General features: G+C 35.5%; 1 protein-coding gene across 1 annotated transcript in view; it reads right to left on the reverse strand.

The window, feature by feature from the left end:
• The window catches only part of LOC150095760 (protein unc-13 homolog D-like), a 66,727-nt gene extending 44,151 nt beyond the window's left edge, over positions 1 to 22,576 (reverse strand). The window contains exons 1-2 of the mRNA XM_090409839.1: positions 22,444 to 22,576; positions 10,610 to 10,720 (exon numbers count right to left, since the gene is read on the reverse strand). Coding sequence (XP_090265965.1) covers positions 10,610 to 10,717 — 108 coding nt within the window. The 5' untranslated portion in view covers positions 10,718 to 10,720; positions 22,444 to 22,576. The remainder of the gene's footprint in view (positions 1 to 10,609; positions 10,721 to 22,443) is intronic.
• Positions 22,577 to 24,170: the final 1,594 nt, after the last annotated feature.

Here is a 24,170-nt window from a genome sequence, read left to right on the forward strand (position 1 = left end):
TCCAGATTTCTCGGGTTTGTGGTGTTCAATGGATGATTGATGCTCTTCAATTCTTTTTTCGATAGAGCGTCCAGTTTGTCCAAAGTAAGAAAGATTACAGTTACACGGAACTTGATACACACCAAGTAGAGACATAGTTGAGCGTTTATCTTTAGAAGAAGGAAAATGGGTGAATAATTTGTTAATAGGTGTATAAGTGACTATTAAATCATATTTCTTCAGAATTCTCGAAATTGGTTCCGAAATCCCGGAAATGTAAGGAATTGGAATTCGGCGTATTGAATCTTTACTGTTCTGTGTTGGATTGTAAGAATCGAAAAGATATTGTGTACTCTTTTCGGAGAAGCTATTTAGTTTCATATGATGTTTGATAGTCAAAAGTTCTTTCTATAATAAATGAGAAGTTGAACAGTTAGTTTTGGCTCGTCGGATTAAACCTTTTATGAATCCTGTTTTCTGACAAGGATGATGGGCAGATTCTTTGAGAATATAACGACCTGTGAAAGTTGGTTTTCTGTAAACTGTTGTTGTAAGAATACCTGAAGGTGAACGGATGAGGAGGACGTCTAAAAATGATAACTCGTTGTCTTTATCAATCTCCATGGTAAACTTTATACAAGGATGTAAGGATGAAAAACGCCAGATAAACTGCCGGAAAAAAACCCTACTTCCTGCGCCCAAGACCGGCTAACTTGGCTGAGGAAGTCCTCAAATTCCTCACGTCTTCGATGGGAATCGAACCTAGAACACTCCTTCCCCAGTCATATGGTTGCGAATTCTTGGTTGTCTTCGCATAGTGGCTATGCGAAGCGCATAGCCACTAGGCAAACCGCGCGGACACTGCTGTTCTGACTGTATCTATCGTTCAGCTACCCTCAAAACAACGACCCGTGCATAATAGGATTATCCCCCCCCCCAACTGTTACCACTGGAAACCTAATTCGATGGAAGCGTCACTTCTAGGAACAAGTAGGAAAACCGTAAGTATATATTTCTTGAACTTTGTACATTAGAAAAGTTAGCAGTTCAATAAGAGGATATAATACTACAACTTCGAGTAATATTAAAATGGCGGCACGGTACGAATTAGAATTCGATAAAACCCTTGATTTGCTGCGTAACGTAGCCAAAGTAAGCGGCAATTTAAGAAACGATTTAAAAAAGGACATCGTAACCGCAGTAAGTGAATTAACAAAGGTTTTCGACAAAATGAAAAACGAAACCAAAGTATCGATAGAACTACAGACTCTGACAAGCAACCAGGAACAGGCTAACTCAGCTCAGCTTACTCAGCTATACTCGCATGCCGTTAAAAATAATGCTAAAACAAAGACGAATGTGAAAACAATCCATGCTATAAACTAATAGTGAAACTGATAGCTCAATTAAACAGCCAGGAAACTAAAAAATATCATCAAAGAAGAAATAGACCCAAGGAAAATCAAAATCGGAATAAAAAAATGAAAAGTATTAATAACGGAGGAGTCTTAATTGAATCCAAAGAAAACACCGACATAGATTTGCTACATAACGAAATCATGAAGGAATGCAGAGACACCTTGGTAGCAAATCCCAGTAGGAAATATCTTCCAAGACTAATTGTATATGACATTCCCAGTGAAATTGATACGAACAATGCAATTAACTCAATCTACATGCAGAAGGACTCTTCAGTACCGATACAAAACTGACACAAAAATTCATCATGACAAATAAAAAAACGAACAAGAGAAACGTAATTATTGAAGTCGATCCAGTGGTGAGGACCAAATTGCTAAAAACCGGTGTTAAAATGCTGTGGAGAATTTGCCATTGTGCAGACTATGTAAGCGTTCTGAGGTGCTTTAACTGCAATAAATTCCACCATTACACACCAGACTACAGGTGGAAAAACTACCTGTCTATTCTGCTCAAAAGAACGTGGGAGTGCCCACGAAATAAGTTCGAGATGAACTGCATAAACTGCCAAAATCCCAACAAGCATGCCAAAACCAAAAACGACTGCAAATACATGGCACGAAGCAAAGACTGTCCAATATACAACTACTATAGACAACTCAAAATTCAAAACATAGATTATGGAAAGCAATAAAAGAGCTTGCAGAAACAGCACTACATCCCTGGCATGACTTCAGATAAATCTTCAACGCTCCACAAAGGCTGTAAATAACCTAACAGAACTCACAAATAGAAAAAACATAGGACTGGCATTAATACAAGAACCCTACAACATCAACAACAAAATATGCGGCTTCAAGTAATTTTAAAATATTTCCAAAGGGTCAGAAAGAAAGAGAGCTGCAATACTCCTGGCCAACCCTGAAGTAGAGGCAATACTAATTACACAGCACAGCAAAGAGGACTCGGTACTTATTGAAATTACGTACAGAGGAATTAAAACTTTTGCTGCGGGTACGTATCTCGACTATCACACAGACATGAAACACGACTTAGAAAAAATCAGCAACATCGCGGAGTTTACCACCAACCTCGGCCAAATACTTGGAATAGTAGCGACGCCCATTCGGTATTATGGTTTAACGAAAACACAAGCAATAGAGGGAAAAAATTGGAAGCGTTCATAGCATCAAATTCCCTACACATACTAAACGACGACTGTAACACTCCATCATCCGAAAATACCAGAGGAAGCAGCTTCATCGAACTAACAATGGAAAACAACGCTATTTTACCTCGGGTTTCTGAATGGAAATACGAAGAAGGGAAAAGCTGTTCTGACCATCGCAGAATAAGTTTCATCATCAGTAACAAAAATTTAAACGGAATAGACAACAAAAACCACGCATTAACATCAAATACTTCACTAATAAAACCAACCTAGAGAAATTTATAAAAGCATTAAAAAGGGAATTTTCTCGCTTAATCTCAGACCATCACTTTGATGCGAACAGCGAAAAACAGCTCAGCTTAGACAAACAAACCGATACAGACTTCCTTGTTTCTGCGCTTTCATCAGGTCTGAAAAAATCCAGCGATCAAACACTCAGAACAACCAAGAAGCTAAACATCGATGGAAAACGATCAGTACCGTGGCGGAACGACGAACTAAAAGTCCTAAGAAAACGTGTCAATGCACTCAGACGACTATACCAAAGAACACACAATAACCAAGATTTAAAAGAGAGCAGAAGACAGAACTACTATAAAGACAAATACAGCTATCAGTCCAAAATTACAAGCGCAAAAACAGAAACATGGAAAAAAGTTTGTACAGTTTCAACAGTATCGAACCTTGGAATTGCATATATAAATTAGCAGCAAGAACAAGACAACACTATACGATCAACTATCAAGAAAACAGACGGCACCTACATTAAAAACTTATCAGAAACTGCAACAATTACGATTGATTACCTTGATGGACCTGTGGTTTCAGTCAGGATTTCTCCATGACTGAAGGTTGTAAAGAGTCCAGATATTCCTATCTTGGGCCTTTCTTCTCCATTTTCTTCCGGCTTTCTTAATCATTGGTCTTCCCACCTTAAGGCTGGTCTTCCAGGGGTTTTTTTTTGGTATCTCTCGGATACCAGTTTGTAACTCTGACTGTCCATCTGTTGTCTCGCATTCTGGTGAGATGTCACGCCCATCTTCTTTTGCTGTTGTGGATTGCTTTTATTACATCTGTGAGTCCAGACTTCTTCCTGATTTCTGTGTGTCTTACGTGGTCTATTTTGTTTATATTGCACATTCTTCTTTTTATTGCACATTGAGTTATTAAGCTTTCTTCTTCTTTTAAAGTTGTGTTCCATGTTTCACTGTCATAAGTTAATGTTGGTAGGATGTGACTACTGAAAAGATGGGCTCTTATGTCTATATCTTTGTTTTGGTTGGTAATTGTTGATTTTATTTTGTTGAAGCTATCCAAGCAGCTCTTTTTCGCCTTGCTATTTCATTTGATATGTCATTATTCATTTTTATGGACTGGACGAGGTAAATGTATTCTTCAACTTTTTCAATGGTGTGAGATTCTAGAGTGATTTGTATGATCTTTACAGTATTTGTTTTTCATCCATCTTGTTTTGCCAGAGTGTATTTCCAATCCAATTTTTTGGTAGTTTTGGCTTATGTTATTCAGCATTGATTCTAAGAGTTTGGGTGAGTGAGATATTAATACCACATCATTGGCGAATAACAGGATGTTTAACATTTCGCCATCAATGTTTATTTCATCTTTCATGTCAATTTTTCGAATGATGCTGTCCAGAGTAGATGTGAAGAGATTAGGTGATAAGACATCACCCTGACGTAATCCTCTACTTAAGTTAATTTTAATCGGGTGATATTTATTGTGCCTTCTTTGTAGATATCTTTTATGAGTTGGGTATATGCTTTTTCTACACCTTGTTCTATTAAAGCTTGGAATACTGCGTTATGCTCAACAGTGTCAAATGTCTTTTTAAAATCTATAAAAAGAAGACAAAGTGGGATCTGGTATTCTCTGCATCTTTCTGTTAGCTGAGTAATACTTTGAATGTGATCTATTGTTGAAAAGCCTTTTTTGAAACCGGCCTGTTCTTTGCAGCTATTTTTGTTGATGGAGGTTTGTATTCTGTTTAGGATGACTCTGGCGAACATTTTATGTGTGTGCTAATAGACAGATGGGTCTGTAGTTACTGATGTCTTCTTTATTACCTTTTTTATGCAGAATTATGGTCTTTGATGTTTTCCACTCAGTAGGTACTTTCCTTAATTGTATATATCGGGAAAACCTTTCTGCTAAAGCTTTAAAGAGTATTTGTCCACCCATTTTTTTAATTCATCAGATTTTATACCGTCAATTCCTGGTGTTCGATCATTTTCATATGGTGGATAGCCATTTTTACTTCTTCAGGAAATACAGATGGTATTTCCAAATTTTCGTCTGGTACTGGAGCTGTGATTACTTGTTTAGCTGAGTAAAGGTTCTCATAAAACGATTTTACTATTTTTTCCATTTCACCTCTGTTTGTGTGTCTATTTCCTTGATTATCTATGAAGGCTGACGATAGTGTTTGCTTTAGATTTATTTATTTTTCTACTTTTTTTAGACTATTGCGGAGCATAGATACTTCTGAAAATTTTGCTGTTTTATATATGTTACAGTCGTCTTTTATATTCTGCCTCAGTTGTTTACAAATAATTTTATATTCTAGACGGTCTTTTCCTGTATCTTTCAGTATTCTTCTTTTCTTCAATAGTTCCATTGTTCTTACCGATACGCAAGAACGATGGAACTTCCTCCTGGTCTTAGGAGGAAGTTCAAAGTTTGTTAAATCTTCGTCGATGTCATTTTTTAATTTCCAGTCGGTTTCTTCAACATTTTTTCTAAATTCTTCTGGGTTTATCTGTTTTGAGTTTTTTTTATGGTTGGACTGTGCTTGTATGCGTTCTTCATTTTTTTGTGTATTTTGAGGGTGGTCTGAATGAATGTCGCAGAAGGTTTTCCCAATGACTTCGACATTTTTTATTATTCTTTTGCAGTCTGTTAGGATGAAATCAATTTAATTTCTTGTCTCTCCATTTGGAGATTGTCAAGTCCATCTTTTTCCAGTTCTCTTTTTAAAGAAACTGTTCATAATGTAGAGCCTTTCTGCTTCTACAAATTCTGCCAGGAGTTCACCTCGTTCATTTCTTTCCCCTTTCCTCCACGGTCCAATGTATTTTTCTTCAATAAATCCTGTACCAATCTTGGCGTTGAAATCTCCACACACTATTGTGCATGTTATTTTTTTCTAATGTTTCTCGTAGGTGTTCATAGAAATTTTCTATTTCTTCTTTGTCTGCTGTTGAGGTGGGTGCGTAGGCTGCTATTATTTTTATTGTTACTGATTCTCATCATCATCATCATCATGCGTATCAAGGATTTAGGTCTAGCATGGCCTGTTCCGGCCTTAGAAGTCATCGTTGATTCGTTTAAGAGGACGTCCTGGTTTATTCTCCAATTTTTAATTTTAGTGTTCCTAGTCGTTCAGAATGGATTGTGCAAGAAATAATATTTTTAGTTAGCTTTTCGTTTACGATGAAGCCAACTCCTCCAGCCCTTGTAGAGTTATCTGAAGCTCCCAGGAAAATCTGGTTGCCATTGTTCCGTTTTGCTATTAATTCTGAGCTTCTTCGGGTTCCACAAATAGCAAGGACATCAAACGTTACATTTTGCAGTTCTTGAAGCAGGAAATCAATAATGGGAGTCGGAAGACAGAGTCGAGTGTTGAAGTAACTAATAAATAGGGTCGGATTTCCAGATGGTGGTCTACTTCCTCTGCGAGATTCTTAGCATCCCTGCTCTTGCAGATTTCTCACCACCACTTTGGTAGGATTGCAAAGAGCCGGCCAGGATTGGGGGACTTCCCCCCCCTTTCTATATAAGCTATTATGATAGAGAAGTTTATTCCCGATGACGATGAACCAACAGATAAAGAAATCCACAAAACTTACAGACAAAGAATGGAAACAGATACAGACTTTCCTGACGACGTCTCATTTGCAATTAATGAAATAGAGCGAATAGATCAATGGATCCAAGAAAAACTCCTGGAGAAGACGGAATAAGCAGCGACATACTCTTAACAGCGTTTCTCGAATTCACCGAATTCATAACAGTTTACAACAAATGCCTAAAAAGAGGACGATTTCCTTCAATATGGAAACACTCAAAAATTATACCTTTAATCAAACCAGGAAAAGAAACATCCGAAGAAATTAACAAATACAGACCAATCAGCCTCATAAACGTTGCTGGCAAGGTGCTAGAAAAACTTCTAATAAACCGAATAATGCACTACGTCTACTCAAGAAACTTATTAAGCAGCAATCAATACGCATTCAGACCTCAGTCCAGCACAGTAGACGCAATTATGGAGGTGAAAGAGTTCGCAGAACACAGTCTTCAGCAAAAAAAAAAAAAAAAAAAGACGTACTACTGATCTCACTCGATGTACAAGGAGCCTTCGATGCTGCGTGGTGGCCAGCCATAATCAATCAATTAATAGATTTAAAATGCTCTAAAAACTTACTCAACCTTACAAAAAATCATTTTTCAGACAGAAGAGCAACTATGACACTAAAAACTACAACTGTAACGAAACAAAGTCAAACGAGGATATCCGCAAGGTTCCTGCTGTGGGCCAGGTTTCTTGAACATCCAGTACGACTCACTTTTAAGACTTCCGGTCACTTCTGAAACAAAAGTCATAGCCTTCGCCGATGATAATGATTCGGGCACGCGACGGCTTACAGTTAGAAGTAACGGCCAACGAAGAACTATTTAAAATTGCAGAATGGGCACGCGAAAAGAAAGTGACCTTCAATAGCACCAAGTCTAAAGTGCTCCACATCTCACGCAAAAAATCAAAACAACCCGCAACGGTCTTCCTAATCAGACGTTCTCGAGGTAGCCAGTGAGCTAGAATACCTAAGAGTAACAATAGACGAAAAATTCACCTTCAATAAGCAACTCTCATATGTTGCCGAAAAAAGCTTACAAATAGTAAACCTACTAGCTAAGTCGGCAAGGATTAAGTGGGGATTAGGCCAACGAGCGCTGAAAACGATATATACCGGTGCTATAATACCACTAATATCTTATGCTGCACCTGCTAGAAACATATACTAAAATCGAAGATAAACCGACAAAAACTAAACAGAGTTCAACGCCTTATAGCCATACGCATAATCAAAGGATACAGGACAATATCTTTCGAGGCAGCTTGCGTTATTGCAGCTCTAACACAGATCTGTCTGAAAATACAAGAATTATCTCTTATATATGAAGTCACTTCCGGAAGATATATCGAAAGTTGCAACATCGATCCAAATTGCTACGAACGTCCGCTTCACTACAGTAAGTGGCCTCACCCAGCAAAGAAAACAAATATTAAGGAGAAGGAAAGCTCTTAAAGTGACGAATTTCAAATATACACTGACGGAAGCAAAACCGAAAGGAATGTCGGTTGTTCTTTCACTGCATACAACAGACAGTCCATTATACAAGAACGCTGCTCTAGACTGCATCCACTCTGTTCCAACAACCAAGAAGAACAACTTGCTATAGTTCAGTCACTCACATATCTCCAGGAATTGGAACTCAACACCACTCATCAAAAGACAGCAACAATTTACAGCGATAGTAGAAGCACTATAGACGGCATAAAAAACCAGAACAACCATATTGCATTGATAGAACAGACAAGAAATCTGTTTCGAACGGCTAGCAACAAGTTACCAAACGTACTCGAACTCTGTTATAAAAACACTTGCAGAAGAGAAAAGCGTAGACATGTGGGAAGAAGAATGGAAAATATCAAAAAAACGGATCAACAACAAAAGAATTCTTTCCTAGCATCAGAAACAGACTCCGCCTGAAAAAACACTCCATTTCTTCAGGTTTAACCACGCTACTAACGAGACATGGAAAACTAAGACACTACCTTCACAGATTCCATATCCTGGAATCACCATCGTGCATTTGCAGTCCACACCTTCAACAGACTGTTGACCACTACTTTACGATTGTCAGCTATTGAACTCCATCCGAATGCCCCTAATACAACACGTCATCACTTCCGGAGTCAAGTGGCCAGTGTCAAAACAGAGACTTATCGAAAAGTATTACTCAGAATTAATTAAATTTGTCAATGAAATCAACTTCCAGTCCTTGTGATCGAACATAAATCTGATATATGTATATATAAAAATATAAATATGAAAATTGATACAAAAAATATAAATAGAAATGTTAATGAGTACTTGTAAGCTGCATGTAATATAAGCATTGCATTCAAATGAGCATGTAGGAATAAATTACCTCCTGGTAGGGTTATATTGGTAGGAAAACGCAACCAACACACACACACAAAAAAACTGCAGGCAATGACACACTAACCTCGAACCTTAGGTAATTCTAAACATTACCAACACCGCATTTTAATTATTATTTCATGTATTACAAGCTCATGTAACAAAGCGCTTGCCTTTTACAATGTAGAAATTTCCTTGACATGTGAAATCGCTATTTTCTTTTCTCCCCCGCCATTCGAAATATTTGTGACGTCATTTAAACGTAGATAGTATTTCCGGAGCGGAGTAATAGCGCACATCCGGCAGAACGTATTGTTATCATGGCAACATTACATCACATCCGTGTAACGTCACTAACGCAACTATTATAAGGAGAGACAGCAGAAAAAAAAAAAAAAACACCCCGCACGTGACACTGGCAGCGACCTTGAAGCTAATTTTGATAAATGAAACAGAAAGCTGAGTTAGAAATAAAATAAGGGATCAAAGACTGGAAATGAATAAAAAGGTGGGTTTTGAACAATGACAAATATTGAACTGAAATATGACAAATATTGAACAGAAATCGTATTTGTGAGATTTACTGGCTTCAAAACGTCACTGTTGGCATTTGGAATTCTCTTGAATGTCGTTGCAAACCTGTTCTCATTTCAGTTATGCCGATAACCGGATATGGACTTTGCACAACAATGAACGGTTCACGCTTCATGTGTCTAATGACACACGTGACCAGTGGCGGCTCGTGGCTTGAAATCGTGGGGGTGCTGCAACTTTCGAAATATACATACACACTGTAAGTACGGTGTAGTGTTTGGATAAAATATCAAAATTATGGTAAAAAAAAAAAAAAAATTCAACATGAAAAAATATTGTTTATTATCGATAAAATTATACAGTTTGGTATAATTCAAAATTACTTAAAAACAAAATCCATGATCATAACCCCAATAATGTTCTAAAATAAAAACTATAACAAATGTTATGTCCAAATATTTAAATAGATAAGCAAGATAAGCAATACGAACACTCTACTACTGGCGCAAACTGCATATAAACAACAGTGGAACTGTGCGACGGACAGTGCCGCATTACGCTGATCTCGCATCTCATTATGACGTGCATATGCTTGGCGCGTCGCAAATACTAGCAATGACACTGTGGTAGACACAGTGCGCTCGAGATGGATTTTTATTATTTTTTATAAAAAATAAGAGAATTGTATCGGATTGTTGATGATAAAATTAAATTATTAGAAGCAAATATAAATAAATTAATAAATATATTTATATATCAAGAAAAATTGAGGGGTGCTGCAGTTCTGCAGTACCTATGCACGAGTCGTTCCTGTGCATGTGTCTAATGACACACGTGACTAATTTGAATTTTTTATATTGATATTATTATGTTACAAAACAGTTCACGTTGGAAGGCTCCAGCATAATCTGACAAATTGGAAAACACACTGGGGACCGAAGTCTATGATCCTCTACAAATGTATTCATGTATATTGTACTTATTTATTTTAGCACGAGGTTTCCTCCCTCAAATAAGGATATAATAGAACAGTAGGGAGTTGAAGATGATATTTTCATTCCTTATTTAAAATAAATGTCAATAAACCACTCGAAGTTAGGGACGCCTTCGTAGATCATTTTGGTTGGAAAAAATCGGAGTTCGAATTCAATTTAATACGAGAAGAACTTTTAAAATTGAAGTAAAAACAAATCAATCTACGATATAATAAAGACTTTCAAGCACGAAGTTTTCTAATTTCTTCTCGTAAAAATCTGATTTATGTAAACGAATAACTTACATGCTTGAAAACGGCATTGTAGTGTGCCTCTTTGAGTTTGACGAAGAACTCCTGGACGTTGGATTCGTGGTCAATGCTGCGGGTGCGATGCTGCATCGTATAAAACATCACCTACAAGAAAAGATCTTTGAGTATGTGGTAAATATACGTTTTACTAGTGATATTAAAAAAATACTTATTGGAAAAATAATAATCTCCAACCATAGCAAGCAACATTAAGAAGAAACAAAAATATTTTGTATACCACGTTGTTCAATCCAGTTTTAGCTTATGGATCTGAGAGTTGAGTTAGAAATAAAACACTTGATCAGAGACTGTAGACCTCTGGTATGAGAATCCTGATGAAGATTAGAGGCGTGAACAGATGGCATCAATGGCCAGTAGCACTTCAATAAATGAAAATGTCACATACGGCTGTAATGTAGACTTAACAAAGTAAATTGGACGAGGATTTGGAATGCACCAAACATTGGAGAATAGTAAGAGGACGAATCTGGCTACCTACAGATCTCTGGAAATGTTAGGGTTTCGAAAGAGCGCCATCTACTCCATTTTGGAGGTGGGTGGAACTCCCCCCCCACAACCACCACAAGAGAGTGGGTCTACCTTCAGAATGAAAAGCATTAGAGAGTTGAATTACGTCACTTTTATCATTCTTATTGACAGAAAACGGTTGAATAATTGTAATTGTTCTGCACTAGCTGCTGGATTGGATTTAAGGTTGATTTAAGGCATTTATTTGCTAGCAATCCTGCTGCCTGTCGTGTGTGGGAATGATGATGTTAAAAAAAAAGAATTGTTACTAAAATCTGTCTAATCTCATTTTGATCTCAAGTGGACTACTTTTACAAAATTGTATGCTATGATTGGCAAGAAGTAAACAGTCTTCAGTACATGTGACAAAATCGGTTCTATAAAGGGTCTCACTATACAAGATTGCAATCGCAAAGTGCACGATTTTATAATTTCTTCTTCTAATAAATTTCTCCCATACTTAACGAGCCTCCGTAGCACAGTCAGCAGCAAGGATGCCATTGGAAAGATCTGGGTTGGTTCGAATCCTGTATATGACGCGAACAACCTTTTATTGGGAATTTTCGACTGAAGGTGGGTTAGCTGGATTGATATGTAAGTAGTAGAGAAGAATACACGTAATTTACACGAAAGATATGTTCACTAACCGTCTTATCCTAGTAAACAGTAAGGTTACTGAAGGCAAGGACATTTGGCAGGCTGTGGTGCTGTAAAAGCCCGAAAGTGCCACGGATGATCGCTTGTTAGTAATTACAAATTCGTTTTCTTGTCACAGTTCTTGAAAATGTGTCGCTAGGAAAGAGGATGGCGAGTAACTTACTTTTGTTTATTTTCCGAGTGGGAATTTTGATGTTCCCGGATTGAGATGACAGTCGGAAACGATGTTGTTTATCGATTTACGAGATCCTTGTGCACTCTAGCCTGTCCAGGTGGATACCGAGGGCGATAATGGCCAATTTATTGCCGTGACGTGTGCGTATTAAATAGGAGCCTGGTTTCTGTGTCAGAATAGCGAAGACCACCCACTCATTCATGGCTCGTATATGCAAAGTCATACTGACTCGTGTTTCTCTGCCGAAAAATATTCGTCACTTGTAGTAAACATCTCTAGCACGGATTTCCTACAAACACAGTCTTCGATTCCTTTTCATATTTAATGCGTATTTCATATAATCAATCAATAATAACAGCGTCAGTATATAACAGTGTAATATTTGTAAGACATTAATCAGATTTACTCACGCTGAAAATATTACAGATATTCCCACGCTCAGTGGAATACGCCCTGGAACGTGGAAGGTACACATCAAAGTTACACTGCCTTCAGAATATCTTATGTGCGTGTGATAACGAACAAAGCTCGTGATCTGAGACATCTTGGTAAGGGTATCTCGACATGCGGTATATAATTTAGACACGCCTTTCTGTTTGTAGACTGAAAAAGTTCTGATCTGATTGATTCAAAATTTGGAGTGCCTGGACATTTTTTCTAATGATTTCAAATACTACATTTCTGTAAAATGTATACAACCAGAAGTAAATATAGCATTCGTACGAATGTATACTGACAAAACGACCCATATAGGTGCTTTCACACTTTGTAAAATGCACCTGAAAGCATTTCGAAGTGTCATAAAACATGCTACAACTTGCATACAGTCATGGGATTTTTAAGGGAATATCATCACGCAATAAAGGTATTTGATTTGGTATTCTGAATTAGGCAGGCAATTGTGACCAGTGTTTTTCTATATCAGCTTTATTTTCTTTTATTTTTAATGTCTGTTAACTGCGTGTGTTCGTCTGTCCGGTTTGCCTACTTTCAGGGATGATAAACAGCCTGAGTTTTCCCGGAAATAAAAACCATACAGCAACCCCTGTATGAGAAGAGCTGACTACTAAAACGATTAAAACAATCCCGTAGAGTTATATATAACGTAACTTTGTCAACACACATCTTGACAGTTGTCACGAAAATAACAAATATTGACATCCCAAAATTCGCCACTGAGAAGTTTCGTATTGTGTTGCAATTATACGTGAAATTTGATTGACCAAACGGATACAGTGCAGAGAAATTGTTTTTCGATGTTAATCAGTTATAGGTTTAAGACTGCTTCATTATTTATTTATTTATTATTATTTTTTGTATACATCCGTTTTTGTTAGCAGAACGATTGAAAATTATAATTTTTTTTTTGCTATATTAGGACCATTTTTATTGACAGAGTGATTCCAAATAATAATAATTCTTCCTGACTTCGATTTTAAATTAATTTTGATATTTTGAAGAATATACACTATATTGAATTAAACATATTATAGGCCTTCTGCTTTTTTAAGTTGGTATTAAGTTGTTGTTTCCATTATTTCATTGTAATGGAAAAATTAAATCAACGCAAAATTATGTGTACAGCGCACATGCGCGAAACGGCTTTAGATTCCGTTGCTATGATGATATATGACGTCACAAACCAAGAATGTGAATACGAATATAGTGCATGGTTTATAACATTTATTTTTATTTTTATTTTATATATCTTCAGTGATTTTTGGGCTTGTTTAAATCTGTTGCTAAATAAGAATAGCAATAGAAATGGTTTTGGAGGAAAAGACGGTTCTGCTTTGGTCTGTAGATAACAAGAGTCCGAAAAAATATATTGCTTTTTCATTTCAAGACGGTCTATTGCGCAGTAACATTAATAATAATTAATTATCATTAATTAATTATAATTAGTTAGCGCTGGGCAGTAGCATTAATGATATCTTGAACACTGCATAAGTATTATGCAATTTTAATGCATAATATGAAACTGCCCAGCATTCAACAAAAGTTAAATATGTCTAAAACGGCCTCGCCTACTTTGTGTAATGGAATAAAAGGCATTAGCTGGGTTTTTTTCTTCAGAATACGTAAATCTAGAAATTTTAAAAATAAAAAACTAAATTATGGCCTAACCACATCACAAATCCATAACATTTATATATTATGAAGATTTACTCGGTTTAATATCATATTTAAAAAAAAAATAATGACTAGAACCGAGGTTTAAATAAAAAAACTTTAATTGCACTACTAGTTTCGTCTAAACTTAGACTTCATCAGGTGTGAGATAAACATATAAATACCAGTAACCAATCTAAAGGAATTGTTTTGGGAGAGAGTGATCTTAGAGGGGAATGAACACCTGATTCCCGGAAAGTCCTTTTTAGGACTTCCAGGGTGACAAATGGCAATGCTATAGCCAATGAAGTTTAAACTGAGGCTCGGCTATTGCCGTTACCCAGCCATGACTAGAGCTTTTTAGCTCAATAACACTGTCCATTCAGATTTACTTCATTCAGATGACGGGATAAAGAGTCAAGGACTCAGTCCATCGCCCAGTTCTTTTAAGAACTTGAGAAAAAGGAATTGTTTTTTTAAAAAGCACAGTAACCTATCTAACACTGAAAAGCATAAAGGCTAGAGTTTAAATAGGAGAATGAACTCTGACTGTATCATTATGCACATGCGTGCGTATAAAGTCTCGAGAGCGCCAATATTGAATGGTGGAGGTGTGAGAGTCTGGCAGGCTGTAACTCAGGTTGTTATTAATATGGACGGGGTTGTAATATACCAACCAAATACAGTATTTTCCTTCATTAAGAATTTTCTCGTTTTCCTCATACCAAGAAGTAATTTCTCCAGGCTTCTGATGCCAAATGAATTCAAGTGCAGGCCAACCTTCTTATGCAAGTCTTTTCTGCCATCAAACACACCCCACACATATAAAAACTCGCATCCATATCTTCTACACAGCCTGCACGTGAAATTATTTGCTATCAACGCCCTCCTTAACTCAGTACTGTCATATCTAGGTAGTAATCCTACAATTTTTACTCTTTCACATTTCTTTCTCTCTTCTTCAAGCAGACCTTTCATATCTTCTCTCATATTATGTTTGTCGCCACTTAAATTATTAGTAATTAACACAACTACCATCTTGTTTTACTTTTTTGGTTTTCAATTACGTTTGTCATATTTTTAATTTTCGTTAGCGGGAAACTAGAAGTGGTGACTCCCTCGGCAAGGGCAAATTTTAAAATTTGCCCTTGCCGAGGGAAAGAGGTGCAAATTTTAAAATTTGCACCTCTTTTTTCTTAATTTTAACTGACTTACCTTGTTGTTATTGATGTTTTGATTACCAGGTTCGGTACGTACCTGCCTGTTCTTGTTCTGATCCTTTTTCTTATCCTGTCTAAGTTTAGTCAAACGTTTTTCCACCTTTTCCAATTCCCTGCTCGATTTTCCAATAATTTCTTTTAATCGAGCTATTTCTAATGTCAACTTATCCTCAGATAAATTATCATCATCACTGCACAAGCACTTTTGTTCATCAGGACAAACGCTCTCCTCAGTAGCAACAACTTCAGCTTTAGACACTGCCTTGTTACGATGGGTTTTCGCCGCCATTTTTAAGAGTAGTAAAAACTAATAAAATTCGTCTCACTTGCTTATAAAACTAGTAGGTCCAAATAAAATAGCAATAGGGCGCGAATCGAGCGTACTGTCTTTCAACTCAAATTACATTAAAGCAATCGCGCACGCTTCCTGCTTTGTGCTTTAATTTGTTAACCATTTAAATCATTCTCGTTAGACATAAAATGTACTTGAATTATGTACGATTAGTATAATTTAGAGACCAAATGGGAATACGCGAGTGTGGAAAAGCTCATGCAACGCTGCACTCGGTTGAACAATAAGAATCTTTTTTTTTTTCTTCCCCTAGCGTAAATAACGTGGTCTCTGATGAACTTGCTTTCCAAGAACTAACAGGATAATAGCTAATTTTGTTCAAGATATGCTATTTGGCTTTATAAATGAATGTTTTAATATAGGTACGAAAGCTGATATACTTAAAAATTAAAGACGAAAACTTTTATTAACTGCAAAACTTTCGCTAAGTGCCATAGCCATTCTCAGTACAAATACTGAATATAAGATTTATGTTCTTCACGAAAGATAGCTACAGATCTACCAGGCTGATTAAAGCAAGAGAAACCACAGGAGCAGGGGATCTGGCAGATACCTGGAAGGCTGACTGGAGTAGATTTATTTGATTATATCGGCTGTCCCACATAAAGTTTCTAAATACTTGTCTACGTTATTATCTTCATTTACTGGAAAATCTACTTCGGTTAATTTTAATTTTGTTTAAAACATCATCAGATATAAATAGTAAAAAACTGTGAGCTTGCCGCGTGGTTTTTTATAAAAAATTATTAAACTTTTTTTTAATTGTGATAGGGAAGGACATTAAATAGGGTCTTTTTGTGTATAATAGCACGTTGGATGGTTCTTATTGCTAGAAATTCAGAACAACTTAATTTGGTTTAATTTTCTTGGAAATCGATAATGTTCAGTAGCAAACATTTAATGAAAATGAAAAGGAAATAACTAAAGAAGAATTAGAAATCAGCCTAAAAGAAACAAGAAACGGAAAATTACCTGGAGAATATAAACTAGGTTCAGAACTATATAAATATGCAGGAACAAGATTCAAAGAAAGACTCCTATTATTTTAAAATAAAATTTATTGAACTAGTATCCCGCCAATAGAATGGAAAAAAGCAATTGTGATTCCTATCTTTAAAAAAGGTAATAGAGATGACTCTAAAAACTATAGAGGTATCAGTATATTCAATTACTGTTACAAAATATATAGCAGAATCTTAAATAACAAACTAATGAAATATTCCGAAAACTTTATTCTAGAAGTACAGAATGGATTTAGGAAAGGACGATCATGAATAGACCCGACTTTCTGCCTAAAATTAATAACATAAAAAGAAGAGAATGTAATTTAAAAACACATATTACAACATTTATTGACTTTGAAAAAGCATTTGATAAAGTTAAACGAAGCATTTTATTTTACATATTAAAAGAAAGACAAATACCAAATAATATCCTAAAAGCTATCACAAGTATATATGAAAATAATCAAATACAAATAAGATTAAATCACGAGCTATCATATACGAGAGAGATAAACTAAGGAGTCCGACAGAATGTCTCTTTCAATAACTCTTTATATCTAAATGAAATAATAATAAAATGGAATAAAATTTTCCATAAGGTATTAAACTTTCTCCTACTGTGAACTTAAACACTCTCCCTTTTGCCGACGACCAAATAATAATTACAAATTCTGTAGATAACTTACAGAAAGCTATTTTAGAACTAAATGAGATAGCCAAAGATTATTGTACGATAATATCAACAGAAAAATCAAAAACTATGGCCTTTAAAGGACAAGATCCAGCAGGAACTAAGATATAGTAATAGATAACAAGATCTTAGAACAGGTGAATTCATTTAACTACCTAGGATGTACGATCACATATGAAAATCAAAAAATATAAACGTAAAGATTGCAAAATATTTAAAAATAACAGGAGTAATTTACTCTATATTTAAACCAAACCTAGTTCAAAAACAAACGAGACTAAAAGTATACAATACATTAGCCCTACCAGTCTTAATGTATGAAAGCGAAATCTGGACAATAAAACAAAAAGACAAACAAAGATTAACAACAGCAGAAATGAAGTTTATGAGAAAAACTGCAAAGTATACCCTATTTGATCACAAAAGAAACGAAGAAATTATGAAAGAATTAAACCAAGAACCAGTAATAGAAAAAATTAAAAAATAGAAACATAAATCGATGGAACACGTTCAAAGAATGAAAACAGAAAGATTACCAAAACAAGTTTTAAATTATAAACCTTTAGGAAAAAGAAAACCAGGATGTCCTCTTTCAACGATGACTTCTAAGGTCAGGAACAGGCTAAATCCTTGACAAGCATGATGAGGATGATAATGTTCATTTAAGCGAGACTTTATAAAACGAAGTAGAATTATAACAGGTATTGCATCCTGAGTGATAGTCAAATTTATAGACAACATTATGGCATGTTTTCCTGAGCTATTGTGGTTCTATGTTTTACTATATTTGGTATTTTGTGGCGAGTGGTGAAGTCAATTCTATAATCTGAATTGAAGATTCGTTTCATAGCTTTAAGAGATGTTTTAGATATATGGAAATTTTAAGACTGTGTGCGGTTTTGAGAAGAAGAAGAGCCCCTTTGGTAAGAAGTGGATTCGAATCCAGTGTAAGACACAAAGAAATGTTATAAAGGCTTTCAACTTATGGTGTTAAATTGCTTGTATCATATACACGTGGGAGGGGTTTTCTTCTTGGAGACGTGTTCTTACGCAAAACCTTCAAATGAAAGCCATTCTACACACACGGGTAGTGATGGCCTTGGTTGCTTTGCATGATATCAAGCAATCAGCTAGCCTGTTACAGTTATGCTTCGTTTAATATATATTATAGACAGCGTAGTGTAGATTATTTCCTAAAGAGTGGACAAATTAAGACAAGTTTCACTTCATGTGGCATTTTGCTGTGTTTCGTGTTTGAATAGACTGTTTGCGGATTTTTGGTAATGAAACTGCCTTTTATACGTTTGTTTATTTTTACGGGCAATTCAATACTGTTTAGTTTTCAATTTCTATTGCAGTGAACCACAACTGTTCCGTTCTTTAATTTCCAGTTATCTCAATAGTTTTAATTTCACATTGGCAGTTAGAAAAGTAAAACACATTCATACATGGCTGCAATTTTATTTTCATCACGCCAAAGGAATAGCGATATAATAGCAAATTTGGAGTTGGGTTAACGAAGGACGACCAAGCTACTGTATATTTGGTTTCGGATAGCTGTTATTATTGACAGCCAGATATTATTATTATTTTTTTTTAAATGTGAATCCTTCCCCCCCCCCCCTCCGTCAGATAATGGAGGAAACGGGAATCAACTATAGACATTAAGAGATTGTATGCCAACCATAAAATAAAGATATGAATACAGGAAAATGAAGCAACTACAGAAGTTAAGAATTGTTTAAGAGAAGGGCACATTATAACCTTTACTTTTCAACCTGTACATAGGGAATGCACTGAAGGTAATAAAAGAATAAATTAATGGGGGGATAACTGGGTGGAGTGCAGATAAATGATACGCTTTGTTGATGATACACCTGTATTAGGAGAAAGAATATGATTTAAAACAGATATTATCTAGGACGGATGATGTTGTATATGATTATGGACTCAAAATAAATGCAGCAAAAACTAAAATATGGCGACTGATTCAAAAGAACAGAATAAGATAGATAATGATTAGAAGTAAGAATTAAACAAGCAAAATCATGTCTTGGAGGAATTATTGAAGAAGACGGAACATGTAAGTTGGAAATCTGAAGAATTGTGGCAAAAGACGTATTAAAGAAAAAGAGACCATTCAGTACGGTAAGATAAGTAAAGACATAGAAAAGAAAAACTTATAAAAATGTATAAAATCATTTATTTGGAGCCTATTCTTATATGGGTTTGTGAGACTTGGAGTATAACAACAAAAGACTTGAAGCATTTGAAATGTACTGTCGGAGTGAAGAGAAGGAAGGGGGGGAAAAATAAAGAAGTCTTGCGTGATATAAGAGAGCCTAGTATTGAAAGTCAATCATAGAAAGAAAAACGAAATTCCTGGGACACGTATGGAGACAACAAACATACTGTATTACAAGAGAAGATAGCAGGGAGAAGCAGAGGACGGCCGAAATATACCTTTTACATTCTTAGAAGAGATGGTTAGGTTAACCCAAGGAAGTTATAAGCTACTAAAGAAGGAAATAGGGAGGCCTGGAAAAGGGAACTCTCCATTGCTGAAGGGACTCACCCTTAGAACGATGAAGTGGAGTTATATAATCCACTGACCAAACATGGAACTTTTCAAGCCACTTCAAGTTTATTAGAGATGTCCAGCTAAATCGATGTTTCTAATCAACTGAGGTGCCTCTAAATAAACTAAACCACCGCGACCCTTCAGAACAGGCTAATACTATTGGGCAACGGTTTTACGAGGTTCAGGAAATACTCCACCGATATTGTATTCTATCCCAGAACGATTAATTACTGCAATTCCATCAGATTAGTCCATTGTGGTAATGTCTATCGTGTTCCTATAAAACTTTTTCTGGGTCATGTCACAATACCCATATCGTATTTCCCTGTTGAATGTGTTTTTCACTTAAGGATAAACTACTGAAATGAGTGTACTTGGTTGGTCTGGAAAGACTCCGATTTCCTTGACTCTTTCTTACCTCTTTAATTTGAAGAGGTTCAAAGATCTCGGTATGAGACTGTCGATTATTATTATTATTAAGAGAGACCACCAGGGAGTCAGAGACTCATCGAGGGAGGCCAAATACTACGCACACCTGCTATCATACTTATTCTTGAATTCATTCACACTGCTTGCACTCACAACATCCAATGGCAATCCATTCTAATCACGCTTTGAGAGAAAAATCTAGCCCTCCCACTCTTCCTTACAGCATTCATTCTCATCTTCCATGGACGCCCTCTCGTCCTTTCCGCACCCTCCATAAATTGAAAAATTCCTTCAATTGAAATCCTGTATGACCAGGAGTGTAGTCCTAAACGAAGCTGCTATTTTTTGACCGAAAGCTGGAAATGCATTATAAATCTCATTATTATAATTTATTATAATGAATTTAAAAATTTTGATAGTTTTAAAAAAGTACCAGGGCTTCGCCCTGCCTGACTACACCCCTGTGTATGACCCTTTCAGAAGTTTGTAAGTCTCAATTATATCACCCCTCTTTCTCCTGTTTGCTAGTGTCTGCAGTCCTCAAATTCTCAGTCTGTCTTCATAATTAGTATTCCACAATCCTGATATCTTTATAACAATCTCCTTTGTACTCTCTCCAATATATCAGAATCAAAACGGAAACCAGGCGACCAGACCTGTGCACCATTCTAAGGGGGGTCTTATCAACGCCTTGTAACGCTAATAAAATAACTTCAGAAACTACGTTTTGCGAGCTCACACGTTCTTACACTCACGAGTAATCAAGTGAATTTAAAATAATTGCGGATGTAAAAAACGAAAAAATAAAAAACCGAGAAGAATAAAATCTCGATCATGTATGGAGCAATTTCAAATTCAGGAAATTTCTATAGCGTGATGACATTTATGTGTATCCTCTGAGAAATTTACTGTCTTCATACTGTGAGGTTTCGAGACATTGCAATGACACTATTGGTTACTGTGCTTAGCTCAATATATTCACGCTTTGAAAATATAACTGCGTCTTTAGTCAAGGATACGTTGAAAAAATGGAGGAACAAATAGGCTTCCTACACTGTAAATATATATAGCGTCAATCAATGCACATACAAAATCCAATTTACAAACCAAGTAATAATAATAATAGTAGTAGTAATAATAATAATAATAATAATAATATATTTAAATATATTTTCATATCTTTCGTAGTCAGATAAGGTCCATTTTGCAGTTCTCATCAATCCCCCCCCCCCCCCAACTACAAATTTAAACTGCAAGTACAATTAGTAGTTTATGCCATCCTGGCGATTTTCTATTTTCTATTTTGCTCCTTAAGTTAATTTTTGTGTTACTTCGTTATTCATGTATCTTTTATATCATTTTAATTCTCCTAGTCTGTTCTGTTTTTTAGGGCTTTAGCTTCCCCCCCCCCCCCCCTTAATGTTCAAGTAGATAAAGGCTCTCAAAAAATGAATAGAAATGCCGTCAACAACAACAAACCAAACTGTTTAAGTTAGATTTACATTTGCCTGTTAAATAATGCAGATCAGTTATCTTACTTGACTAAAAATATTAGTAGAAACTGTATATGCTCGTTCCCATTTTTTAATCATCTTATTCTAATACTCCAAAGAAACACTTAGAAAAACGTTCCGCTCGATATTTATTATTATTCTTTTGGCTCTTAAATAAATCACATTTTCTGGTTATCACCGCAGCAGCGGCAATTCAATTTTTTGTCTCCCATCTCCTCCGCATTTATCTATATATGACGATGATAAACACGTGCGCCCACGTGTGCTTATGTGGAGAATCTGAACGTGCATTATTGTAAACTAGTATACCGATATTTACCAAACGAGATTTCAGTTTTGGTCACATTAGGACTAAAAATATAAATTAATAAATAAATTGCTTCATACGAAAATATTATTAGTTAAGTTTTTTCTATATATTACTTTTAGACAATAAATATATTAATTAAATTTAATTAATTAAAATATATTAATATTGACAACAAAATCACGTAAATAACACAAAATGCTTATAAATAACGATAGCAAAATATTCATAGAAAAAAGCATAGAGTTGTCAGCTTACTGGAAATGATCACCTGTTCTTCTTCTTTTGTGGCACTTCAATCTGCCGCTGCTGTGCACCATCAATAGCTAACACGGTTGTGCAAGTGGCGTAGATTTGTATAGACGCGTGCCTTTTCTCTCTTTCATTTCAATTACCAAGAATCGCGACAAGGAAATAAGTAGTAAGCAGTTGTCTGCGGTACTAGGCTGACGCCCGCGTCCTGCTTCGGAAATATCCGCTGAATCACAACTAACATTTGTATCTGTACAGGGTTTTTTTTTTTGGAAATTTTCATAAGTGACATTAGAACACTATGGGAATCTTTAATACCCATTTCCTTACCGAGCACAATTAATATGTTACTGCGTATTAAATAATTCTTTGGCGCTGCAACACCGTTGCCAACCATCCGTGAAAAGCATTAGTCGAATTTTAATTATAATAATGATTAAAATGCATAAATAAATAAGTACGATACTAAAAATATAAAACTAATAAATTAGATGCCTGTAAAAACTGAATTTTACACGCTTTTTTTAAAATATCTCCATCAACTTAAATAAAATATTTTGAATGTTTAACACCCATTTCTTTACACTGCACAATTAGTATGTTGTTTAATAAATAATTATTATACTGTGCGACACCGTTGTCGATCATCCATGAAAAGCATTAGTTGAAATGCATAAATAAATAAATAATAGATACTAAAGAATTATGAAATAAAATAAATAAATTAGATGACTATAATAAAACGAATTTTACACATATTTTTTTTAAATATCTTAATTAACTTAAATAAAATATTTTTTCTCATTAGTGCCCGTATGCAAAAGATATCTTCTGCGTACTCTGACAGTGAATTAATACAGAAAATGACATTTGTTGACTGACTTATGCACTTGGTTATAACATGGCTTTTTGATTCATGAGTAAATGGATTTATGATACATTTACGATCTTGTTTTTAATTATTTTTAATGGCACCTTATAAACTGAAGTACATTATGACTTTTGAAGTAAAAAAAAATGCATTATCAAATAAAATCTCTCTGTAAATTTTTCTGTGATTTTTTAGTGCAGGATTGAACTGGAATAAGTTTTGTGTTCTCTGCACCAGGTGTCAGGCGAATGGCTATCGACATGAAAATTTGCTTTGGTTTTAGTAATTGTAAAGCATATTACTTGAAAAATGAGACAAACACTGTGTAGTTTGGTGACTATATGATTTTAAATTTTACTGCCATCATTATGATTGCAGTAAAGGAATCAAACAGTTGGGTAATGTTTGCAGTTTCCATCCATTTTTATTTATTTTACAATAAGATCGTAAATGTGCAGAATTTCGTCACGATCGCATGATCATAACTCAGTGAAGATACAGAATTTTAGGATGGCGTTACGTGTGTTTTATTATGCATGAAAGCCTCTGTTGCGCAATTGAAAGAACGACGATACATTGCTCCCTTCGAATGGAAAACACCTGAATTCAATTCTCATCGTGACGAAAGGAATCTTTATATGGTTTCTTTTAGTTGAAGGTGAGATAGCTGATCTCATAATAAGTAGCAGGTTTTTTCCTTTCCGGAAATCGGGTTTTTCATCCCACGTACAGGAAAATCGGTCACTAGAACACGCACAGTTTACAGACAAAAATACTGTTGGTGGTGGTGATGGATGGGAAATGGCGTAGGTGGTATTTGAAGAATTAAATAGTAGGGAAGACGGCGAGAAGTTTGTAGCGG

Source organism: Typopeltis vanoorti, chromosome 20, assembly GCF_054136105.1.
Source record: "Typopeltis vanoorti isolate ZY-2024b chromosome 20, IOZ_Tvanoo_1.0, whole genome shotgun sequence".
Classification (NCBI taxonomy): Eukaryota; Metazoa; Arthropoda; class Arachnida; order Uropygi; family Thelyphonidae; genus Typopeltis; species Typopeltis vanoorti.